This window comes from Gastrolobium bilobum, unplaced genomic scaffold, assembly GCF_033153095.1.
Source record: "Gastrolobium bilobum isolate Gb01-03AN ecotype WA unplaced genomic scaffold, APGP_CSIRO_Gbil_v1 utg236633, whole genome shotgun sequence".
NCBI lineage: Eukaryota > Viridiplantae > Streptophyta > Magnoliopsida > Fabales > Fabaceae > Gastrolobium > Gastrolobium bilobum.
The window spans coordinates 2,824-19,966 of NW_026896063.1; the positions used below are offsets into that span (position 1 = coordinate 2,824).

Sequence of the window (17,143 nt, forward strand, 5' to 3'; positions counted from 1 at the left end):
AACGACACTAACCTTTCTGATAAGCATTCCAAACATAAGAATCTCACTTGCTTTGCGCTTTCTTAGTAATTTGTTGTAAAATTAGGAAATGCTTCAATTTATTTTTTTATGTTGTCCCTTTATGTACTCAATTACTCATCATGTCCCCATTTTCTCACTATGTAGTTAGAATAACATAGTATTGCTCTCATAATATAATCAACTATTGTCTTATATTTTTCTCTTTTATTTGATTTTTTGTTATTTGTCTAAATCTTTTTGCTCCCTCATCCATTTGACATAAATATGATATTTGTTTAGCTACTTTAATATAAATGTCTACCTACAAATTGACATGTAGGTTGAAAAAGTATGGGCAAGGATAAACAGAAAAGTATAGATGTGTTTTTTAAAAAGAAAGTAGTATCTGAAAGTGAATCAAGTGATGCTCCTACGAACATAATTTCTGAAATTGGTGCACCTTCTCATGAGCAATCTCCTTCAAAGTGTCGTAGAATTGAACATACTGATGATGTTATTATGGTCAAAAATAAATTTTTTGAACGAGTTCCAGGCAAACGTAAGCCAATTTGGGAATATTTAGCTAAAGAAGTCGATGAGATACAGAGAGCTTATTTAATAGCTGGGCCATATCAACCTAAATGCTCCTATCCATTTTCAAAAGAAAAACATCATCGACGTTTTCAAGCTTCTTGGTTCAAAGAATTTTCTTCGTGGCTTGAGTATTCACCTTGTATAGATGCTGCATTCTGTTTACCATGTTATCTTTTCACTACAAAGGTCGGCGCACGACATGGTTGGGATGCATTCACAATCAAAGGTTTTAATGGTTGGAATAGAGTTCATAGTGGCAAGTGTAACAGCCTCAAACCCTGTAGCAGGATATTGTCCGCTTTGCCCCGCGCACAAGCACCGTCGAGCTCACGGTTTTACGTTTCGGGTTACCCCCAAAAGGCCTCTTACAAGGAAAGGTATCCACACCCTTATATAAGGCATGCTTCGTTCCCCTCTCCAACCGATGTGGGACATTACATCAAGTATTGTGCTTTTCTAAATCACATGGGAGATGATCCTTGTTCACAACATACTAATGCAATTATCTCATGTGCGGACTTAATGAATCAGTCTTGTCATATTGATAAAGTTATGCATGCTCAAAGCTCCCAACAAATTGAAAAAAATAGGCTGCGTGTTAAGACTTCAATTGATGTTGCTTGTTGGCTTGCTTTTCAGGGGTGTGCTTTTAGAGGACATGATGAGACTATTAATTCAAGAAATAGTGGTAATTTTATTGAAATGATCAAACTGTTGGCATCTTACAATGAAAAAGTTGCAGATGTTGTTCTAATTAATGCTCCATTGACAGCCAAGTATACCTCACCTCAAATACAAAGGGAGATTTTACATGTTCTAGCAAACAAAGTGCGAAAACAGATTCTGCTGGATATTGGGGACTTTAAGTTTTGTATTATTGTGGATGAATCACGTGATGAATCGAAAAGGGAACAAATGGCTCTTGTCTTGAGATTTGTTGACAAAGATGGTTTTATAAAAGAGAGATGTTTTGATCTTTATCACGTTCAAGATACATCTTCTATGACACTTAAAAATGCTATTAGTGACATACTCTCACATCATTGCCTTGATATCCAAAATATTTGTGGCCAAGGATATGATGGTGCTAGTAACATGCGTGGTGAATGGAATGGATTGCAAGCATTATTTCTTAATGAATGTCCTTGTGCTTATTATGTGCATTGTTTTGCCCATCGATTACAATTAGCCTTGATTGCTGCCTCTAAGGAAGTTTCTTCTATTTATCAATTCTTCCAGAATTTGAATTTCATCATTAATATTGTCACTGCTTCTTCTAAACGTCATGATCAATTCCAAGCTGCCCAAATTTTTGAATTTGAACATTTGCAAGCTATTGGCGAGCTTGAAACTGGTACAGGTTCTAACCAAGTAGGCACACTAAAGAGGGCTAGTGATACAAGATGGGGTTCTCATTTTTAATCTATATGCAGTCTTCAATGAGGGTATAATGAATCATGTTCAGTACTTGAAAAAAATCGCAATGAAGGCTCAAATTACTCTCAAAGAGGGGATGCTATAGCAGCTTATAAGATGATCACTTCTTTTGAGTTTATATTTAATTTACTTTTGATGAAGAAGATCATGGGCATCACTGAAATTCTTTGTCAAGCCTTACAACAAAAAGCTCAAGATATTTTGAATGCTATACATTTAGTTTCAAGTACAAAGGAACTTATTCAAGAATTACGAGATGGTGGTTGGAAAAGAATACTTGAAAGTGTTGTCAATTTCTCCAAGCTTCATGAGATAGATGTTCCAGATTTTGATGCTCAATATATTGAAGGTTGTGGCCATCGACAACATGAACAAATAACTATTGAGCATCACTATCATTTTGATATTTTTAATTCAACCATTGACTTTCAGTTACAAGAGTTAAATAGAAGGTTTAACGAGCAAACAACAGAACTTTTATCACTTAGCTCTTCATTAGATCCGAAGAATGGTTACAAAGCATTCAATGTTGATGATATTTGTAGCCTTGCAGAGAAAGACTATCCTCTTGATTTTTCCGAGCAAGAGAGAATTATTTTGAATTGTCAATTGAAGCATTTCCACAAGGACATCCCAAAACATCCAAAACTTCAAAATTTATCTTCAATTTCTGAGTTGTGTCAAGGATTAGCTCAGACAGGAAAGTCAAATTCCTATCATTTGGTTGATAGGTTAATTCGTCTTATCTTAACACTACCAGTTTCAACAGCAAGTGGTGAACGTGCATTCTCAGCAATGAAAATTGTGAAAACAAGACTTCGAAACAAAATGGAGGATGACTTTCTTGCAAATAATTTAATTGTGTATATTGAAAGAGAGATTGCTGAAACTTTTACTACAGATTCTATCCTTGAAGATTTCGTCAATCTAAAAGAGCGTCGTTTACAATTTTAGGTATGTAATTCTTTATTATATTTTAAATTTTTTTATTAAATGTTGTTATACATATAATTATTATATTTATGTGTATTCATATCTTAGGACAATGCTTGGTTCATTACTTATTATGCTGCGCGAAGCAAGTGAGATTCTTATGTTTGGAATGCTTATCAGAAAGGTTAGTGCCGTTTTATATGTTTGTTTTGATATATGATCATTAACAATTGTTCATTTCAATTTTCAATACTTTGTGGCATTATTTAGTAAATAACTTAGATAAGTATGCTAGAATTCATAGTAAATTTTTTCCTAATAAATTTGTGTATTTACGATAAATATTTTGATAATTTGATATGCCAAATTTTTTGGCATGGGCTAAACTAAAATTCTGGCTCCGCCACTGTCTAGAGCTTTCATCAAGTTTGGTTTCTCACAATCAAAATGTGATTATTCCTTCTTTACTAAAGGTTCGAGATCTAACTTTATTGTGCTCTTGGTATATGTAGATGACATAATTCTTGGTGGACCTTCTCTTGATGCAATTGGCAATGTTAGATCATTTTTCCAGTCCCAATTCAAGCTTAAAGACCTTGGGCAACTAAAGTATTTTTTGGGATTGGAAGTTTCTCATGCTAAGAAAGGTATAATATTATCTCAAAGGCATTATATCTTGCAATTACTTGATGATACTGGTTTTTTAGCTTCAAAACTCAATGTTGTCCCAATGGACCCGAAGCTTGCTTTTTACAATGTAGATGGACAGCCTCTCTAAAACTCTAGTCAGTATAGGATTTTAGTTGGAAGACTTCTTTATTTGACATTAACTAGACCTGACATTACATGTTAAGTCAATTTGTTTCATAGCCTAGAACTCCTTACCTTAATGTTGTTCATAACTTCCTTAGATACCTTAAAAGCCATCCAGGTCAAGGTTTGTTGTTTCCTGCTTCTCCTCCTCTCCACTTTAAAGCATTCAGTGATGTATATTGAGGAGGATATCTTGACACCAGAAGATCAGTCACTGCTTTTTTCATTTTCTTAGAGATTCCTTAATATCGTGGAAGGTTAAAAAGCAAACAACAGTCTCTAGAAGCTTCGTTGAAGACGAGTACAGGGCAATGGCAACCACTGCTACTAAATTAAGTTGAATATCTCAATTATTAACTGATCTTGGCTTTGTTGATTTCTCTTGTGCTCTATTTTTTGTGACAATCAGGATGCTATTCATATTGCCTCAAATCCCACCTTCCATGAGAGGACTAAACACATAGAGATTGATTGCCATTTGCCACTTTGTTAGAGATAAAGTGTCTTATGGGCTGAATCGTTTGATGCCTATAAAATCACATGACCAGCTTGCATATCTTTGAAAAAGGCTTTGTTAGCTTCTGCCTTGTTCACTCTATTGTCCAAGATGGCAGTGTTGGACATCCACAACTCATCTTGAGGGGGAGTAATAAGTATAAAAATAACTTTTATTTTTAGTTTACTCTAGTTTGTGTTATTGTAACCATAGTTAGTGTAACCATAGTTAATTTTATGGACTGATTGTAAGTTTACTTTTATGAACTTTAGCTTTTAGTTTTTAGTCTTGACTTTTATACTTAAACATTGTTTTCTCTCTGAATCTTTTTGATGAGTAATAAAGAAACCCGAAAGCTTCTTCATTTTTCTTCTTGTTCTTTTTCTGGGTTTATATGGTAAGAATAAATGAGATCAAGACTAATATTTATGAACATAAGTGATATAAAATTATCTTAACAGTATAACTTAAAATTATGTGGTACATAGTCACAAAACCTATAAGATATAAATTATATTAAGCTATATGGTCCATAGGTTTCCCAAATCTCTAGACAAAGTATAAATAGGTGAATAATTTATGTTATACAAGTATGACTGTATTCGAAATGATTGACAGGTAATAATATCAAAAGCCTAATATAACATTGAGCAATAAAAAATGCATGAATCAGCTACAATTAAATTCATGACCAAAAGATATAAAAAAAAGTAAGGAATTAGAAGTATCACAAATAATGTGCTTTGGTCCTAAAATATCAAATGAAATATATGACTAGAATAAAATGCATATAACAAACACTTGAAGCATAAGATACATAATATTCATAACCATTCCAAATGTATCATAATGTGTATCAAGTGGTGGAATCTTTAGTATTGTCTTTCAATCTTATGAACTAATAAAGGAAAACTAAATTTTTTTGAGGATAATATGAGAATTTTTTTTCCTTTTGGCATAATAGAATCAATAAAAATAAAAAATAGCTTTATTTAGTAGTACAAGAATTAGATCTTAGATGATAACGAATTTTTTTTCAGGATGTAGATTCTAAATTTACAATGAAGTTGGAATTTACATATAAAAGATAGGCTATCTAGATGCCGCAAGGTTTAAGGATGCATGTACATTTATCAAAGTCGGTCACTAAATTTGGTTTTGAAACACATTTAGGTTGAATGTTACTCTGAAACTCACGTTCTTATTGAATTAACATCGAAAACATCGGTTACATTAGGTAATAGATCAATCAACATGATTTAGGATCTATTCATAAGATATTCAAGCAGTTTGAGAAACGATAAGCCCCCATATATATATATATATATATATATATACATATATATATATATGTATATATATATATATAGAAAAGCATATATCCTTTTAAAGGATATAAGCTTATATTTTTTTAGATCCTAACCGTTGATTTCCGTCCATCAACGGTTATAATCTATTGAGTCAAACTTCACCCCTACTTAAAACTTTTTTATCACTTACCCCCCTAACTTGATTTTCCATCCAAAGTTAAAGTTAATAGAGTTAGTCTTTTTAAAAAATTACCAAAACTACCCTAAAAAAAAAAGAATTAAACTTGATACCTTATTGCTAGCAAGAGATAACACATTTTCTTTTCTTGTTACAATAAAACTCTCTGCAGATTAGTGATGGCATACAGTGGTGAGAATATTCGATCACATATTGTATTCTTTTCACTTCACCATTAACTAATATTATCGGGTCAAGCTAATTGCAAATAAAGATCAAAATTAAAACAATATAATAAAATTCATCTTCAATAAAAGAAAGTTGGTTATTCTAGTTTATTACTACAACAAAACCTATAATTTATACAATATAGACACTTCAAACAATTGTCCCTTCTTAAAAGCCTCTTCAATGCCCTCAGTCTCCCTGTCATAGGCGATTTCAGGTCATCTTCGGCAAACCTGCTTGAAGAAGGCGACAAAGAGGATGAACTGATGTCAACAATAAGGTGTCAAGTTTAATTTTTTTTGTTTTAAGGGTAGTTTTGGTATTTTATAAAAAGACTAACTCTGTTAACTTTAACTTTGGATGGAAAATCAAGTTAGGGGGTAAGTGATAAAAAAGTTTTAAATAGGGGTGTAAATGATTAAAAATTTTAGGGAGGGGTAAGTGATTCTAAAGAAACTTATAGGGGAATTTTTGAAGTTTTTCCATATATATATATATATGTGTGTATATATATATATACTTCTCCGGCAACTCGAGATAAGTTTATCTCCGACCATTCCATAACTACGTCATTTTGTTTATTTATTTCCTTATATTAATTGATTCACCTTTGAATGTTTATGATTCCCCTTTTCTCTCTTTTCCTTTATCATCATTGATCCATCTTTGTACGATTATGATTTAGTAACAGGAGATAAAGTTATCTCAAGCAACTTGAGACACGATAAGTCCATATATATATATATATATGGAGTGATCTTTTGACTCTAGAGTAAGACTTACAACTCTTACTCCTAATCTCAACCGTTGATTTCCGTCCATCTAACGGTTATCTATAACAATTAATTATTTATTTATTTCAAATAAATAATAACAGTTAGATGGACAAAAATCAACGGTTGAGATGAAGAGTAAGAGTTGTAAATCTTACACTAGAGTCAAAAGATCTCTCCATATATATATATATATATATATATATATATATATATATATATATATATATATAGGAGCAGGATATTCTTACACCGATGTAAGAGTTAGAAGTCTTACACTCAATCTTGACCGTTGATCCACTCATATCCAATGGCTCACATTACTAAAAAATTTGAGCCCTTAGATATAAGTGGGATTAACGGACAAGATTAAGAGTGTAACTTATACTGGTATAAAATGATCCACTCATATCCAATCTCACCGTTAGATCGCTTATGTTGATCCAACGGTTATATTTATTTCCATCTTTGTATGATCATGATTTTCCAAATTTAATATTTTATATTTATTTCTACCTTTGTATGGTTATGAAATCATTAAATATGGGAAATCATAACCATACAATGGTAGAAATAAATATAAAATATTAAATTTGGGAAATCATGACCATACAAAGATGGAAATAAATATAACCGTTGGATCAACATAAGCGATCTAACGGTGAGATTGACTGGGTGTCATATGGGTGTAACACAACTTGGGTGTCACAATATCCTATCCCTAAAATGTATTAAATACTGTATTATTTAATATGCAATCCTTCAACAAATTTAACGTAAGATTGTTTCTTTTTTCATTTGAGTTTCACTTCAAGAGCTATGTAATTTATTTTTTTTGGGAAAAATGTCACACATTTTGGGTTGTTTCAACTTCTAAAAAGCAATGTGTGCTTTGAAGCCGGAGATAAAATTATCTCAAGTAACTTGATAAACGATAAGTTATATATATATATATATATATATATATAAGTAAGTCTCTTTAATCATTTCCTAATTCTATCTAAGTCTATTGAAATTTAAGTATCCAATTATGAACCAATTTAGTTAACTAACAATACTAAATCAGTAATTTAAGTATCCAATTATGAACCAATTTAGTTAACTAACAATATTAAATCAGTATTGATTATACAAAAGTATAAATTTTATAGTTAAATTATAAATTTTTTGTATCACATGTCAACATCAACGAGTCATGCCTAATTTAGGTTAGGCGTGAGTGGTTACGCTCAATCAGAGAATGACACATTGCAATACACGAGTAAATAATTTCAAAACAGTAATAAATTCATAATTATTTGTTTAAATTGCAATTAATTAATTTTTATGCCTAAATTTTTGAATAATTTTTACAATAAAATGTATTAAATACTGTATTATTTAATATGCAATCCTTCAACAAATTTAACATAGGATTGTTTCTTTTTTCATTTGAGTTTCACCTCAAGAGCTATGTAATTTATTTATTTTGGGAAAAATGTCACTCATTTTGGATTGGTTTCAACTTTTAAAAAGCAAAATATTTGGAAAAAAAGTAATGTTTAAAAGCCACAAACCAATGCGGTCTTGGAGGTTCATGAAGTTTTCTGCGTCGCTGCTCTGATAAAGTAATTTTTACAATAAAATGTATTAAATACTGTATTATTTAATATGCAATCCTTCAACAAATTTAACATAGGATTGTTTCTTTTTTCATTTGAGTTTCACCTCAAGAGCTATGTAATTTATTTATTTTGGGAAAAATGTCACACATTTTGGATTGGTTTCAACTTTTAAAAAGCAAAATATTTGGAAAAAAAGTAATGTTTAAAAGCCACAAACCAATGCGGTCTTGGAGGTTCATGAAGTTTTCTGCGTCGCTGCTCTGATAAGGCAGCCAGAGCAATCAGAGACGGCGGTTGCGGTTAGCAACACACATAGCTGTTAGCACGTCTCTGGCTGCTAAACGCATAATCACGATCAAATACTTTTCCAACACCACAATACTTAGTAATCGGAAGGCGTTGTCAGAGTATATAAACACTAAAAGTTTTCAAAGCTTGTCGATGTGGGACATAAAAACGCAATGAGCACAACTAATCTTCGCGGTGCAGAGCTATTGTGACATTTTCGTCGTTGATTCCCTTGTTATCCTATTTAGATTGTTTTCTTTTGTGTTTTGTTCTTGAATCGCTTCTCCATCTTTCTCTTTTTGCATGCAACTCAATTTGTGAACCCTAATCTCAATTCTTGAAATTTGTAATTGTTCTTAACTGTTCACCTTCACATTTTCAGGCATGGCACGAAGCCATCAAGCTCACCAAATGATAGGTGCTACCATCGTCGTCCACCTCCGGATCACCATGTAAGGTGAGAAAAAATTTCGCTGTTCATTTCTTGTGGTTTAAGGTGTAAGAAAAATATCTTCTAAAATACATGTGACAAAGCTGCTGTGAAGAAGACGTATATTCTTCTGTTTATGACTACTCCTTTTTTTCAATTTTTTTTTTTTCAAATTAATGTTGTTTTGCTTGCAATATAGCCCTCACTCATGATTTGAAGTAGGAGAATTATATTCTGTTTTAGTCTGCATTGAACCATTACTTATTCAATTACAATAATATAAAAAAGAAAAGAAAAAATAATGACATGGAGACACTGTCACTGTTTTGGAGGCATGGTAATGTTAAACTATATCAGGGCTTAGTCTAGAAACATGACATTTCAAGAAGGAGAGACATTATGAAATCTTACAGTCATCATAATATTTTACAATAAAGTTCCCTATACATAGAATTGAAGTAACAATCTAGAAACAACTAATGAATAGAAAACTGACCTTGAGGTTTCCAGGCATTTTTGATGCAAGTGCCTCAGCAAAATCACCTATTGTATGACGTATCAGATATATGGTTGTAGCATGCTGCAGAATTTTACTTTGCTCCATCACAGCATTCCAGGATGACAATGTCCGCAAGATATGGAACACTCTCTTCCCATGACATTGGCTTTGATGGCCTGAATGGGGCACATGGGCTGAAGATATGGAACACTTGCAGGGTTGAAAGTGGGATTTTCATGGTTCTTAAGGTGAGACTATGTTACATTGGAATGTGGATTGAGTATCTATATATAGTAAAACGACTAAGCTTGTGGGGATTTTTTTTTTTTTTTTTTTGAGTTGAAAGATATTTTTGGGGTACATGGACTGTAACAAAGTATAAAAGGTGAGGCCACTGTGGCATGGTTTAGTTATCTTTACTTCATACATTCTGATAAGTTATACTGAAGTTTCCAAAGATTTGATAACATGCAATCTCTGATTATCATGCAGCTGTCAGGATGACAATATAAGTTTTTTTTTTTTTTTTAATTATTTATATTTGTATATTAAAAAAGACCCTAATGCTATAAATACCATAGTTCCCTTGTTATAATTTTCCCTGTTTCTTCTTTTATTAGTACTTATTTAAATAGGATACTTTGATAGGTTTTTGTGTTAAAAGACTCTAATTCATATTAATTGGTGTGAAATGATTTTGTGCGTATATATTATCAAGCTTTTCTTGGTTTGAGCTTTAGACTGAGTTTTGCCATTTCTACCACTATAGGAAATATATGCATGAAATTCATGGTATAAAAAATTGTAAGGCTAATAGGGCTGTTATATGTTTTTGACAGGTACACATTTCATATGCTGAGCTGAACCCCAGTTTATAGACCTAATGTTCATTTAAGTTTTATATTTGCTGGACCTTATATATAATGACCCTAACTGGTAAATCTTAGTTAGAGATTTAATTTAAGGATTTAAATGCCATAATTAGATTCAGTGAGCGATTTCGAGTATTTTGACTGTAATCATGACTATGTTATGAACAGTGCGTTCTGCCGGAGAATTTACAGTTTTGTGAATTAACCGGTAGAGCTTAAAATGAGCAAAATAATTTTAGGAACATAATTTGAAAATTCTGATGACAAATATGAGTTCAGAACGAAAAATTGTATAGTCTGGCACTTTCCGTGAAAATCTCGTGAATAGTGTTTCTACCGGGTATTTTGTACTGCTGTTTAAGCAACCGGTAGAGTCCAGAAATAAATAATTGATGAAATAAGAATAAGAAAGTCCAATATATGCCAAGCGAGTCAATATAGGCCCAAGAAAATGATAAGTTTATAAGTGTTAAGTTTCAGAATTAAATAAAGTACAGTTAGTGGTTCACAGTGCATTTCGTTAAAAACGGTGCAAAAACCATACTGTGAATTATGAATATTGTTCCTTAGGAAATAAAAATTAATTTAAATAACTTTAGAAAAATAAAAATATATCCGTAGCTTTAAGTTAAGTTTCCGGTAAATTTAAGTGAAATACGCGATAGAAAAACATCCGACAAAAGGGCCACATGTGCCTAAATAGCTTGGCCACTTAAATGAATCACTATTCATTGCAAAAATTTCTTCTTCTCTCTCTTGAAGGGCCGAGCTTCAGCCATGGAAAAGGGGGGGGTTAGGGTTTTGCTTGTTTTGTTGATTTCTTCTTGAATTCTCAACCAAATCTTATGACCCACCACTTGAAATTGATTAGGAACCACTCAAGGAATCCATTGCACCTATCCGTTTGAGCTATAGTTGAGTGTGTGAAGAGTTATTCCTCCTCTTATTTTCGGATTACTATTCATAGGAGGAGAAAAAGTGGGTTTTTGATGGAGCTTTGCTTGGAGGTTATTCTCTAGGCTTTGTACAAGTGATTAGAGGTAAGAAACCTTTATTTCTATGGTATTATTTTGTGATCTATGTTTTGAAAATTTGGAGCATGTTTTGAGTGGGAAATATTTGATGTTAGAAGGTGAAAATTATGATGGATTGTTGTTGTATAGGAATGATAGTGTTTAGTAAGCATTAATTTGTGATAAAAAAATTGAAAAGCCCTAGTGCACTCTTCCCCTAGGTTTCGGCCTTCATGGCTTATATAGGGTTTATCATGCAAATTTTTATTGTATGTTTGAAAAGGTAAAATATGTTGGAATGTAGTGTAAATGGATTAATTGGTGGAAATGCCAAAGTTAGAAAAAAATCCTACAAATACTTGCTCTATGTTGCGAACTATAGGATGTTTAGGGGTATATATATATATTGGTTACATTTTATTCTAATAAAATGGGTTGCATTTTAATATACCAATGGATGAGCTAAGAAGTGAAATGCTTTGACAAATGGTTGAAAAATACCTTGAGTCCCTAAGGGTACGCCCGCGACTTTTAAAGAAAAATAACATGATTTATGTGAAAGATTCTTAAGTAAATGCTTGATTAAATTAAAGAACGCCAACGGGTGTATAGAGGTCTAGACTTGTGTATTGGCATAGAATTGGCAAAAATATAAAGAAAGGAAAATAAGCGATAAAATGTATGCTTATGAAATAATCATGGTATTGCATCATTTTATTGATGCATTGTAAATTATTCTCTAGGTGTGCCTAGGGATTGAGAAGGATCGGAAATCTCTTGAAGCGATAAAAGTAACTTGTTCCACAAGTAAGCGTATTGGTAAAGCTTCAAGAGGTAAGCTCTATGTTTAAGGAGTCTTTTCCTACTTGAGTGCTCCACCATGGTTAGTGAACTATGGTTGGACTGTATGACTGTGATTTAGATGCTTTGTATAGATGCATTCATATAGAGTTATTTGATAACATGATATGTTTTGCTCTGATATGACTTCTGTAATATGATTTCTGTAACAATCTCTGGCCATTGATTGTATAGTACCCGGACGTCCGCTTTGGGGTCCTCCCTCGGGACTGATGGTGTACTCCTCTGATATGTCTGGTTCCGCTTTGGGGTCCTCCCTCGGGAACACGTGCGTTGATTTCCGCTTGGGGTCCTCCCTTGGGAATGACGGCGCACATCTCTGATATGATATGGATATATGCTCTGTTCTGTTATGATATCTGTTATATGTTGTATTTGTATACTCTGTATCTGAATTTCATGCAGGAGTGAGCCAGGGGTATGGAGAATTCTCTATAAACCTGGAGCTTATTGAGATTTGTAATCTCACCCCTCTTTGGGGACACATTTTCAGGGGCCCAGATTTCCGGTGAGTCCTCACTAGGCAGGGACACGACACGTGGCTGAGGCAGTTGACAGACCGGATTTTGAGTGGCTGTAGGCTACTACCTTTTTGGAGTGTTTGATGTATTTTAGTATTTTCGCATTTGATGGATCATGATATTGATCCTTTATTTTGTATATGGCCTGTATATGTTTTGTACATGTCTATCAGTTTGATGCATGTACATTTGAGTATTCAGGAACGTTATATGATGATGTAGTATTCAGATAGGTTTATGTTTTGATGGCATGCTGTTAGATTTAGTGGCACGGAGCCATGTTATGCATGCGCCCATGTATGGGTATTTGATTATATTTGGATATCTGGCATTTCTGAATTGATATGTTGTATAAACTGTTTATCAGGAAATGCTTCTGAGTGGGATTGGAAAATCCCCAGTTGTCCGATTTATAGAGGAAACTCTGCCCGATTTTCGTTTACGCCGAGTAAGAATTAAGTTAGAAAAAGAAAAAGTTAGCTCATATTTTTGTAAGTTAAGTCTTCCGCTGTTTCTGTTTGTATCATATGTATGTTAATTGAACCGGCTCGAGACGGGGATGTTACATTTATGGTATCAGAGCAGTTTCTCTAGGAGAGCCTGTGAAATATTGCATGAACTGTTCGGGTTGTTATGTTCTTGAGTTTTCTTGGAATACTATGATATGCATGTCTGATCACCGAGTGTGAGCGTAGCTAACTCATTCCTTTGTGTGAAATATGCAGAATTATGGTTCGCCCAAGAAGGACTTCTGATCCTCCTATTGACCCGACCGATCCAATATTGGCAGATTTGGCAAGACCCCGACTTAACCCGCGGGGAAATACTTCACAGCCAGATCCAATGATAATGGCCTTAACTGAGATGCAACAAAATATGGCTGCAGCTAGGCAGCGAGAGCTTGAAGTGATGATGAAAGCAAATCAAGATCTGTTAGAGGCTAATAGGTTGGCCAATCAAGAAATGATGGCAGCAAGCAGAATGGCGAATATTGAAATGATGAGATTACTCTTGGTTGAGGTGAGGGCGGGTGGGCAAGGTCCACAGCCACAGCCTGAGCCACAACCACAACAGCCTGTTCCTCCTCCTCAAAATCCCATTGTTGTGGAGGGTGAAGGAAATCATGATGTGAATGAAGAATCTAGTCACAGGGGTGGCGTGGCACAGCCAGCCACTAATAGAGAGCAAAGAGAAAGAATGCTAAATGCCTTCCGAAAACATGCACCACCAAATTATAAAGGAGGCATTGATCCTATTGCTGCAATTCAGTGGTTAGAAGAATTGGATCGCATTTTTACTGTCATAGAGTGTGATGATCAGCAGAAATTGTTGTATGCTTCTTATATGTTGCAGAATGATGCAGCTGATTGGTGGAGAAATACCCGTCTGCCCTTGGAATGTCAGGGTTATGCTATTACCTGGCCTTTATTTGAAAGGCAATTCTTGCTGAAATACTTTCCGGCTGAAGCCCGGATAAGGAAGAAGGGTGAATTTGAAGAACTAAAGCAGGGTCAGATGTCTATTGATGAATACTTGAATAAGTTCAATAAGCTGGCCAAATACTCTCATTTCCAGAGAGCTCCACCTACAGAGGATGACTTGATTTTTAAATTTCATAGAGGATTACATGATAACATCTCTGAAAAACTTGCAGGTGACTCATTTGATACTTTTGCTGCACTTGTTAAAAAGTGTAAAAATATTCAAGAATATTACAGAAGGAAGCATAAGGACCAATCTGCTCCTAATTCTGGTCCTAAAAACACCTCTGGGAATTCTAAAGGAAAAGGGTTGCAGGTTAGACAGTCTGATGGTAAGTTCAAAAAGGCGGGAAATTCTAAGCCTGGAAATATTAAGCCTGCTTCTCTATGTGCTACATGTGGTAAAGTTCATGCAGGGGTTTGCAGAAAAGAGCAAAGACTGTGTTACAAATGTGGCCAACCTGGGCATTTTATTAGGGACTGCCCCTTTAATGGGGGACAGGTTTCTACTATTCAGGCCACTCCGGCTCCTATTGTGGTTGAGGAACCATCTCTACCTCTCCCACCTCTAGTTGCCCGAGTATATGCAGTGACTCAGCAAGAGGCTGAGAGGTCAGCTAGTTTGGTGCGAGGTATGATTTCTATTCATGATGAAATGCTTAGTGTTTTGTTTGATTCTGGTGCCACGCATTCTTTTATTGCTGATTATGTAGCTGAAGCATTTGGTCTGCATGTGATAAAAATGAAAACTCCTATGCGTATTGTTACGGCTGTGGGAAGAGTTTTTAATGAAGACTATGTTTGTGAAAATGTGAAATTCAAGTATGAAGGCAGGGAATATTCTGCCGACTTTATTGTCTTGCACCTTGCTTCTGTGAATTTAATTCTGGGGATGGATTGGTTGTCCAAGTACTGTGTGAAGATTGACTGCTGCAGTAAAACCATTTATGTCTCATCTCATGATGAAGAAATGGAGTCTCCTTATTTGTCTGTACTTCAGGTGGTAAAGGCCTTGAAGGAAGGAGATTCCGGGTATGTTTTATTGGGAGGTCTGGTTGGCGTCAACAAGGAGCCAATTTCTGTTATTCCGATTGTCTCTGAGTTTGAGGATGTCTTTCCGGATGAAATTCCGCACTTTCCTCCAGAGAGGGAAATTGAATTTGCAATTGACTTATTGCCTGGTGTGGGACCTATCTCCCTTGCCCCATACCGGATGTCACCTCTAGAATTATCTGAATTGAAGAAGCAGATTGAAGACTTGTCCAGTAAGAATTTTATCAGACCGAGTGTGTCTCCGTGGGGAGCACCGGTGATCTTTGTTAAGAAGAAGGATGGGTCTATGAGATTATGTACAGACTACCGGCAGTTGAATAAGGTTACTGTTAAGAATAAGTATCCTTTGCCGCGTATAGATGATTTGTTGGATCAGTTGCGTGGTGCGACTGTATTTTCTAAGATTGATCTCCGGTCCGGGTATCATCAGATCCGGGTAAAGCCGGATGACGTTCCGAAGACAGCTTTCAGGTCCCGTTATGGGCACTATGAGTATCTGGTTATTCCTTTTGGGCTTACAAATGCACCAGCCGTTTTCATGGGTTATATGAATCAGATCTTTAAAGCCTATCTGGATCAGTTTGTGGTGGTCTTTATAGATGACATACTGATATATTCAAAGAGTAAAGAAGAGCATTCTGAGCATCTAAAGGTTGTTTTGCAGATTCTGAGAGAGCATCAGTTGTATGCTAAACCATCAAAATGTGAATTCTGGCTTTCCGAGATACAATTTCTGGGCCATGTCATCTCATCTGAAGGAGTGGCAGTGGACCCGAGCAAGATTGAAGCAGTGGTAGAATGGGAACGTCCTAAAAATGTTACAGAGATCAGGAGTTTTCTTGGTTTGGCTGGATATTATAGGCGTTTTATTGAGGGATTCTCACGGATGGTTTTACCTTTGACACGGTTAACCCGTAAAGGGAACCCATTTGTGTGGACCCAAGAATGTGAAGTAAGCTTTCAAGAGTTAAAAAGGAAGTTGACTACAGCTCCGGTATTAATATTGCCGGATCCTACAAGTAAGTTTGTGGTGTATTGTGATGCTTCTAAGTTTGGGTTAGGTTGTGTGTTAATGCAGTTCCGTCAGGTGGTCGCTTATGCTTCTCGGCAGTTGAAACCACATGAGGAGAATTATCCGACACATGATCTTGAGTTGGCAGCCGTAGTGTTCGCATTGAAAATTTGGCGACACTTTCTATACGGGGCCGATTTTATTGTCTACAGTGACCACAAAAGTCTAAAGTATCTGTTTGATCAGAAGGAGCTAAACATGAGGCAACGCCGATGGGTGGAATTTCTGAAGGATTATGATTTTGAATTGCAATATCACCCTGGTAAAGCCAATGTAGTAGCTGATGCTTTAAGCAGAAAGACGCTTGGTATGGCCAATTTGATGATTTCCGAGTATAACTTGATTGAGAAATTCAGGGATCTCCACATTCCTGTGAATACAGAAGATAGTCCACATTTATTGACTACTATTTGTAGTAGCATTACCGAGAACTCAGGCTGGTTTTGATTCCATCTGGGTTGTTTACAGATCGACAAAGTCTGCACATTTCATACCAGTTAAAACGAGTTTCTCCACAGAGCAGTTGGCTCGGAGAATACGCAGAGAGATTGTGAACTTTGAAATGGTGTTCCTGAAAGTATCATTAGTGATCGGGACCTGAAATTTACTTCTAGACTCTGGGATGCAGTGCAACAGGCCTTCGGTACAGTCGAGGCTGAGCACGGCTTATCATCCCCAGACTGATGG

The 17,143-nt window shown here is 34.9% G+C and overlaps 1 protein-coding gene across 1 annotated transcript; it reads left to right on the forward strand.

Moving 5' to 3' along the window:
• Positions 1 to 351: 351 nt before the first annotated feature.
• Positions 352 to 2,985, forward strand: LOC133297555 (uncharacterized). Its single transcript, XM_061496722.1, has 3 exons — positions 352 to 840; positions 1,234 to 1,954; positions 2,060 to 2,985. The coding sequence occupies exons 1-3, from the start codon at positions 352 to 354 to the stop codon at positions 2,983 to 2,985; spliced, it is 2,136 nt and encodes a 711-aa protein (XP_061352706.1).
• The last annotated feature ends 14,158 nt before the right edge of the window (positions 2,986 to 17,143 follow it).